The sequence below is a fragment of the Bufo gargarizans genome, chromosome 8, assembly GCF_014858855.1.
Source record: "Bufo gargarizans isolate SCDJY-AF-19 chromosome 8, ASM1485885v1, whole genome shotgun sequence".
Classification (NCBI taxonomy): Eukaryota; Metazoa; Chordata; class Amphibia; order Anura; family Bufonidae; genus Bufo; species Bufo gargarizans.
In genome coordinates, this window is record NC_058087.1 from 175,835,385 (window position 1) to 175,844,899 (window position 9,515).

A 9,515-nucleotide genomic window follows, 5' to 3' on the forward strand; every position below is an offset into this window, starting at 1 on the left:
AGGGAAATGTTGGAGGGAGATTTTACATTAGAGGAGATACAAGAGGCTATGCGGGGACTCACAACTGGAAAGGCACCCGGCCCTGATGGCATCCCTATCGAGGTGTACAATAGATATGGTGACATTCTGGCCCCTAAAATGAAAAAGATGTTGCAATCGGCAAAGACACAACAGAGATTGCCAGACTCATTTTATGATGCCACCATAGTGGTCATCCTGAAACCAGACAAGGACCCTTTAGAATGTGGGTCGTACAGGCCCATCTCCTTGTTAAACCTAGATTATAAGGTACTTACGAAAATAATTGCCAATAGATTGAATAGGGTAATAGCATCTATTGTACACCCGGATCAGTCCGGATTCATACCGGGGAGGTCTACCTCTACTAACATCAGGAGAGCGCAAGTTATCACGCAGATAGGTAAAGCTTTGGACAAGCCGTGGGTTGTGGCATCCTTAGACACGGCCAAAGCCTTTGATTCAGTAGAATGGCCGTATCTACTGGAAGCACTAAACTGTTTTGGCTTTGGGACAGTATTTGCCCAGTGGGTACATATGTTATATAAGCACCCGAAAGCTAACGTACTGGTGAAGGGTTCACACTCAGGTCAGTTTAACCTTGGCAGAGGAACAAGGCAAGGGTGCCCTCTGTCGCCCCTCCTGTTTGCAGTAGCAATAGAGCATTTAGCACTTAGAATGAGACAAGATGGGGTTTACAGTGGAATCTCCCTGGGTGGTAGGGTGGACCGGGTCGGATTATATGCCGACGACCTGATCCTTTTTATGGATAGGGCGGATCATTCATTGCCCAGAGCAATTGAGCTAATTGAAACCTTCGGCCGATTTTCCGGATTGCATATTAATTGGTCTAAGTCGGCTCTGATGCCCCTTAAACCTGAAGGATGGCCTACAACATATTGCAATCTCCCAGTGGTAGACTGGTTTAAATACCTAGGAATCATAATAACCAGAGACCCCCCCCTTAGCATGTACTTTGAATACGGAGCCTTTAACCTCTATATTTGCTAAGAAATTTGGCAATCCCTTCCCATCTCGTTGATGGGGCGTCTGAACCTTATAAAGATGGTCCTTCTGCCCAAGGCTCTGTATGTACTGGAGCATGCTAGCATGACCGTCCCGAGACTGTTCTTTGACCGCCTTCACTCCATGATGTCAACCTTCATTTGGGGTGTGGCTAGAAGGAAATTGGCGCTCCGTACTTTGCAGAGGCCCAAGCTGCAGGGGGAGCGGCACTCCCGGACCTGTTCCTGTATTTCCTAGCGGTTCAGTTACGCTACCTTACGACCTGGGTTTCCTCGCAGTCTCTCCCCAATGCAGAATTTTATCTGCAATATTTTTTGCAGATCCTTTTCCTATGGCCAGTACTGGAAGATATTAGTCTGTTCCATGGAAGAACCCTTCTATTACATAGATTGGCCCACCAGGTACGGGAAGCAGCTAAGCTTAAGGCCTCTTTCACACGGGCGTCAGTTTTTTTGCCCGGATAAAAGGCGGGTGCGTTGCGGGAAAATGCGCGATTTTTCTGCGCGAGTGCAAAACATTGTAATGCGTTTTGCACTCGCGTGAGAAAAATCGAGCATGTTTGGTACCCAAACCCGAACTTCTTCACAGAAGTTCGGGCTTGGGATTGATGTTCTGAAGATTGTATTATTTTCCCTTATAACATGGTTATAAGGGAAAATAATAGCATTCTGAATACAGAATGCATAGTATAATAGTGCTGGAGGGGTTAAAAAAAAATAAAAAAGTTAACTCACCTTATCCTCTTGTTCGCGTAGTTCGTTCCCAGTCTGCTAGCTGTGTGCTTGGGCTAAATAACCTGTGGTGACGTCAGATCACATGCTCCAATCACATGGTCCATCACCGTGGTGATGGAGCATGTGATCTGACGTCATCAAAGGTCCTTTACCTGTATTTAATGCTCACCACAGGTCCTGCTCAACTAAGGAGATGCCGGGCTTCGCGATCAAGTGGACTTAGGTGAGTTAAATTATTTTTTATTTTTTTTAACCCCTCCAGCGCTGTTATACTATGCATTCTGTATTCAGAATGCTATTATTTTCCCTTATAACCATGTTATAAGGGAAAATAATAATGATCGGGTCTCCATCCCGATCGTTTCCTAGCAACCGTGCGTGAAAATCGCACCGCATCCGCACTTGCTTGCGGATGCTATGCGATTTTAACGCACCCCATTCACTTCTATGGGGCCTGCGTCGCGTGAAAATCGCACAATATAGAGCATGCTGCGATTTTCACTCAACGCACAAGTGATGCGTGAAAATCACCGCTTATGTGCACAGCCCTATAGAAATGAATGGGTCAGGATTCAGTGCGGGTGCAATACGTTCACCGCACGCATCGCACCCGCACGGAAACCTCGCCCGTGTGAAAGGGGCCTAAGTCCTATAATGACCTGTCGGACGCAATACCCCTGTGGGAGAACCCTGTTTCGGCATTTGAGTCGACATGATGGCGCTGCATTATGGAAGGAAAATGGGGTACAGACCCTAGGTGATTTATATGAGGAAGGATCTGTGAGGTCCTTTTCTCAACTCAAAGACAAATTTGGGGTTCCGAGGCATATGTTCTTCAGATACCTCCAGATTAGACATGCCCATCTCTGCACAGTTTGGTAGGGGCTCCAGAAAGATCTCCAATTATCCACTAATTGGAGTGCTGTCCACACAGGGCCCTAGAGGCCTCATATCAGCTATCTATACATATCTCATAAACACGAAAATGAGCTTGTCCCCTCTGACCGTAGAAGACAAACGGAGGGATTGCATCCCATCCCTCTCCAAAACAGAATAAGCTGAGGCCCTCGCAGCTCCTACAAGAGTTTCTCCCTCGGTTAATAACAAGATGATACAGCTGCATATCCTCCATAGGAGCTACCTTACCCCTAGCAGGTTATTCAGAATGGGTAGAATGGAGAACAGCAACTGCCTCAGATGTCACCAGACCAATGCCAACTTTTGGCACATGTTGTGGGAATGTAGACATATACAAAGATTCTGGCGAGATGTGACATCATTACTGTCAGATTTTGTGCCAGGAAACGTCCCTCTTTGTCCCAAGATGTGTTTGCTGGGAATTGTAGACGAGGAGCAGTGGTCTCATCATCACAGGATATTCCTGGAAGAAACTTTATTCCTTGCTGGAAGGCGATAGCCCTTAGATGGATGGCTGATAGGATGCCTAATTTAAACCACTGGAAACAGGTAGTCAACCAGATCCTACCTCTGGAAAAAGTAATTTACATACATAGGGGGTGCCCTCAGAAATTTCAGAAAGTATGGGGGGGAGTGGTGTGCGTCCACTAGTACGTTAAATACTCGATGAGGTCCCATATTTATATATATATATATATATATATGTAGGTTTTGATAGGAGATATGGAATACTTTTGTAACCAATGGCCGCTTGAGAAAGGGTCCCTGGGGTGCCACGTGTAATGTTGTTCAGGAATTGTTCTAACATTTGTCAGAAACCCTGCTGCGATCAGGGGAAAATTATCAAGAACGATGTACCACGGATTGTTTTCCTTTTTGTTTTATGTCATTATGAGTGTTGATTTCGCATTCTCATTTGCTGAATTTATTGTCATGTGAAATATGTCATGTAATTCATTATTGCACCTTTATACTCCAATAAAACGAGAGAAAAATGAGACATTTAGTGTCATCTTACATATTTATGGCATATCCATAAGTGTGTGATGTTTTTGGGACCTTCACCTGCCTCCAGAACGGGGGGGTCCCAAGACCCCGTCCCGTCTGGTGAGACGGACTCCAGCCACCATGTCCAGGCGGGGAAAAAACTGAGAGGTGGTGATCTTCTCCATTTAATTCTGTGCAAGTCAGGAAAACGGATGAGTAAAAATGCTTAAGACCCCTATTCTAGAGATACACAAGGATTGCAAAATCGCGGTGGATTATGCCATAAATATCTAAGCTGGGAATACCCCTTTAGGAAAACTGTAAAATGCCATTTCTGACCAGATGCGCAATATCAAGCTTTGTCGTTCTTAACGGCTTTGTGCATTAGCAGCCTGGGGAAGATGAAGACAAAGCTGAAAGTCCAGAAGTGGGCACACCACAGATCCCCAATATGGTGGCCAAGAAGCCCCTGCGAGATTTCATTGGACTGGAGGACTGTGAGAAGGCAACACGAGATGCCTTGCTGAACTTCAGCTTCTACCTCACTGTAGGAGACATGGATGAAGCCTTCAAGTCCATCAAGCTCATAAAGAGGTAAGACTAGCAGTAAATTTATGCCTACATGTACCGTATACATGGGTGTTTCTCGCACTCATGATGCCCACTGATCAATAGGAAATGGTTTTCAAACGTGCTATTTTCACGCCATTTACAAGCCAAAAGAGTAGATTAAAAAAAAAAAGATGTAGAATATTTCCTGTATAATTCCCCTCCTTTTACGATACACTCCTGATATTGCCAGAAAAGGCTATCAATTTCTGTTCAAGGAGGTTTTACCACTGTGGCCCACACCCATCAGTAAAATTAAGTTGCAGTGGGACTAGCGGCCATGTCTGATAGCTCCACCAAGCTTTTTTTTTTGCCTAGGCCACATGCTTGGCCCATTACAGTCATGGACCAACCATGCAGCTTCCAGAAAACGGGGAGCAGAGCTGACAGGAGACTACATAAAATGTTGCTTTCCCAAAAATACCGGTGGTCAGACCTCCATCGATTGGAAATCAATGGAATATCCTAGTGGTATGTCATCAGTATCTTTTATAGGATAACTCTTTTTAAAAAAAAAGGTTGTCCGCCGTTTTTAAAATCTCATTTCTTAGAAGCGTCGTCCACAAATAAGATGATCCCAGTTTGTCCCTCTACTGGGATCCCCAGCAATCAGCTGTGATCTGCAGGGGAATGTGTCAGCAAGTGTTCAACTTCCCTGCAATGTCATCACGGGAGAAAGTAAGCGTTAGATTGGCCCATTGAAAGTGATAGGCAGGCCGTGTTATACATGGGCACGATGGGTCCTCCAGAGAGGGAGACACTCTTCGTAGATGCTGCCTTCTGTGTCCAACTGATGTCTCAATCAGAAACCCCCTCGATCAACTCAGAGTACCACAATTACAGTGCATTTAGAAAGTCTTCAGACCCTTTCACCTTTTTCACATTTTGTTATGTTGCGGCCTTGCGCTAAAATAAAAAAAAATATTAAAATAAAAAATTAGACATTTTTGGCCTCAATTCTAAGCGTCATGCCTGGGGGAAGCCAAGCAATTCTCATCACCTCCGCAATATCTACCCTATAATGAAGCATGGTGGTGGCAGCATAATGCTTGGGAGGACAGGGAGACTGGTCAGGATTGAGGGAAAGCTGAATGGAGCAAAGTACAGACATATATTCTTAATGAAAACCTGATCCTGAGCTCTTGACCTCAGACTGAGCCAACAAGACAACGACCCTGAGCACACGGCCAAGACAACACGGGAGCGGCTGAGGGACAACTCTGTGAATGTCCATGAGTGGCCCAGCCAGAGCCCTGACTTTGACCCAATTGAACATCTCTGGAGAGACCTGAAAATGGCTGTCCACCGGCGGTCCCCATCCAACCTGACAGAGCTTGAGAGGATCTCCAGAGAAGAATGGCAGATAATAGAAAATTCTCAAATCCAGTTGCAAACCTTGTGGCATCATCTCAAGAAGACTGGAGGCTGTAATCGCTGCCAAAGGGGCTTTAAAGGGGTTATCCCATCATAATGATCACTGTTAAATCTGTTAATGATTTGACAGTGATCATTTTTGTAAATATACTTTATTAACAAATCCCCACCGATTAGGATAAAATTCATACCCACTTACCTGATTGTTGTGACTCGGTCTCCCCTGGTTACGACCACTGTTCTTCTTGAAAAGCCGGAAGGTCGCGCTTGCCCAGAAGACGACTCCTTTTCTCCCGGCCGGTCCGCTCGCTGTTCTGAACGCGCACGCTGCCGCGCATGCGCGACAGTGACTTCTTCCCGGCCAGAATAGTACAGAGCTGCGAACGCGCACGCCGGCTCTGTAGGAATAAGTCACCATTGCGCATGCGCGGCGGCGTGCGCATTCATTCCAGCGCGCGGCACGGCCGGGAGAAGACTTCAATCAAGATGAAGCCCGCCCCCAGCCAGAATCCAGGAAGCGAACGCGCGGTGGCAGCAGGTAAGTATAGAAACGCTAAGTGGGATAACCCCTTTAACTAAGTCCTGAGTAAAGGGTCTGGATACTTATGTCAATGCAAGATAAAAAAAAATCCTTTTTAATAAATTGGCAAAGATTTCTAATATCCTGTTCTCACTTTTTAATAATGGGGGATTGGGTGCAGAAACATGGGGGGGAAAACTTATTTTTTTCTTTTAACACGTGGCCGCAATATAACAAAAAATGAAAGGGTCTGAAGACTTTCCGAATGCATCGTAGGGTATTTGAAAATAGGATTTAGGAACTCGGGGACCTCTTTAATATTTCTTTTTAGGTGGCTGAGCAGTTTAAATTTACATCCAAAGGATATATTCAAATGGTTGTCTCTTGGGTAAGCATTTCACCATTACATTTAAAAAGAATCTGTCACCGCGATTTACAACTATGACCCGCAGTACTTCATGAGTGGTACTGCTTACACTGACCTCCGATGGGTACTTCTTAGGCCCCTTGCAGACGAGCGTGTCCGGATTAGGTCTGGATGCGTCCCGGTGCATTGCGGCAAACCTGCGCAAGTAGGAACGCAATTGCAGTCAGTTTTGACTGCGATTGCGTTCCGATGATCAGTTTTTATCGCGCGGGTGCAATGTGTTTTGCACGCGCGTGATAAAAAACTGACTGTGGTACCCAGACCCGAACTTCTTCACAGAAGTTCAGGTTTGGGTTAGTTGTAGTGTAGATTGTATGATTTCCCCTTATAACATGGTTATAAGGGAAAATAATAGTATTCTGAATACAGAATGCATAGTGCAATAGGGCTGGGGGGGTTAAAAAAATAAAATAAAAATTTAACTCCCCTTAATCCACTTGCTTGCGCAGCCGGCATCTCTTCTGTCTTGTTCTGTGAGGAATAGGACCTTTGATGATGTCACTACACTCATCACATGGTCCGTCACATGATCCATCACTATGGTGATGAATCATGTGATGAATGTAGTGACGTCATCAAAGGTCCTGTTCTTCTGGCGCGAACAAGTGGATTAAGGTGAGTAAAATATTTTTATTTTTTTTATTTTTTATTTTTTTTAACCCCTCCAGCTCTATTGTACTATGCATTCTGTATTCAGAATGTTATCATTTTCCCTTATAACCATGTTATAAGGGAAAATAATAATGATCGGGTCCCCATCCCGATCGTCACCTAGCAACCGTGTGTGAAAATCGCACTGCAGCCGGACTTGCTTGCGGATGCTTGTGATTTTCACGCAACCCCATTCATTTCTATGGGGCCTGCGTTACGTGTAAAATGCACAAAGAGGAGTATGCTGCGATTTTCACGCAACGCACAAGTGATGTGTGAAAATCACCCCTCATGTGCAGAGCCCCATAGAAATGAATGGGTCCGGATTCAGTGCGGGTGCAATGCATTCAACTCGCGCATCCGCGCGGAAATCTCGCCCGTGTGAAAGGGGCCTTATTCTCATACTCCCCTGTTACCTGCAATGTCGCTGGATTACATTGAAAGGACTCACGAGCTATCTCCCAGGAGTCCTCGCCATAATGTACGTGCAAGATCATGAGTCCAGCAGTGTCATCCAGTGAGGGGAACCGGGATGGGGGGGGGGAATAGTATGAGAATAAAAAGTGGATGTCTGTGTAAGCAATGCTACTCGTGTAGTGCTGGTTTATGGCGGTAAATCCAAGTGACAGATTCCCTTCTAAGGGAAATTGCCTTGAACCCTCTTCAGGGAGGACAGTGATTGCTTAGGAGACTGACGCTTCTCTCACTTGACAGAGGAAGTTCATTCGGGCTGTGAATCCACAAGGAAGTCCACACTAGGGTGCGAGTTGTTTCTTTAATGGAGACATTTTCACACCACTTAGGAAGTGCTCAGTAAATGATGAGATGAAAAGGAAGCAGCTTTGGCTTGTATTGAGGATCTGGAGAAGGTTGTAGTAAGGAGGCAGGAGAAGGAAAGGTGATAACGAGGCTGTACAGAAATGTTGGAGTAAGGCCTCATGCACACGACCGCAAATTGAGGATCCGCAAAACACGGAAGCCGTCCGTGTGCCTTCGGCAATTTGCGGAACGGAACAGGCGGCCCATTGTAGAAATGCCTATTCTTGTCTGCAAAACAGACAAGAATAGGACATGTTATTTATTTTTTGGGGCGGAGCAACGGATGCGGACAGCACACGGAGTGCTGTCCGCATCTTTTGCGGCCCCATTGAAGTGAAAGGGTCCGCACCCGAGCCGCAAAGACTGCGGCTCGGATACGGACCATAACAACGGTCATGTGCATGAGGCCTAAGCAGCATAAAAGTGCATATGGTCGGTGCCCTTTTTCCTTCTTTCCTAATATCTTCCCTGCTGATTTTCATTGTGGCCAGTTTGGTGTGACCTCGGTTTGTGCCATATCCAAAATTTCCCATTTCATTGACTTTAAAGGGAACCTGTCACCTGCAAAACGCATATTAAACCGACCACAGTACCTTACAGTATCCCGCAGTGTGTTGCTAATCATGTTTTTCTTTCCTCTTTGTGTTTCTTCATACTTGTTAAAAACATTGTTTTAACGTCGGTTGGCGCTGTCTCCGAGTCAGGCTTGAAGTCAAGGGGGCAGCGGCCTCCTTGCTTCAAGTAAAGCTAAGCCCGCCCCTTACCCCTCCTCTCTACAATTAGATGGACATGCTGCCGTGATCACGCTCTTCTAGCGCATGCGCGGTACGCTGCCTGTTACAGCGTGACGGCCTGGCGCGCGTGCGATCGAACTGTCCGGCGCATCCGCAGTCAGCAAAATGCAGGCGGGTGAGTGAGGATCACGCTGTAACAGGCAGCGTACTGTGCATGCGCTAGAAGGGCGCCATCCCGGCTTCACGGCAGCATGTCCATCTAATTGTAGAGAGGAGGGGTAAGGGGCGGGCTTAGCTTTACTTAAAACAAGGAGGCCGCTGCCCCCTTGACTTCAAGCCTGACTCGGAGACAGCGCCAACCGACATTAAAACAACGTTTTTAACGAGTATGAAGAAACACAAAGAGGAAAGAAAAACATGATTAGCAACACACTGCGGGATACTGTAAGGTACTGTGGTCGGTTTAATATGCGTTTTGCAGGTGACAGGTTCCCTTTAATATATTTGTTTAAACTGGGATATTCCCATCTTATATATTGACATATCACAAGGATATGTCATCACTTTATGATTGGTAAGGATCTGACCAGGGGCGTAGCTAAAGACTCATGGGTCATAGTAACCGCAAAAAGACATTTGTCCATCCAGTTCGGCCTGTCATCCTGCAAGTTGATCCAGAGGAAGGCAAAAAAAACAAA

The 9,515-nt window shown here is 45.8% G+C and overlaps 1 protein-coding gene across 4 annotated transcripts in view; it reads left to right on the forward strand.

Moving 5' to 3' along the window:
- IFT140 (intraflagellar transport 140) overlaps nucleotides 1-9,515 on the forward strand; it is an 88,395-nt gene that overhangs the window by 40,875 nt on the left and 38,005 nt on the right. For 2 of the 4 annotated variants that reach the window (XM_044303341.1, XM_044303344.1), the window contains one exon: nucleotides 4,072-4,277. In XM_044303341.1, the coding sequence (XP_044159276.1) occupies nucleotides 4,072-4,277 (206 nt within the window). The remainder of the gene's footprint in view (nucleotides 1-4,071; nucleotides 4,278-9,515) is intronic. The other 2 variants (XM_044303343.1, XM_044303345.1) reach the window with 1 other exon arrangement.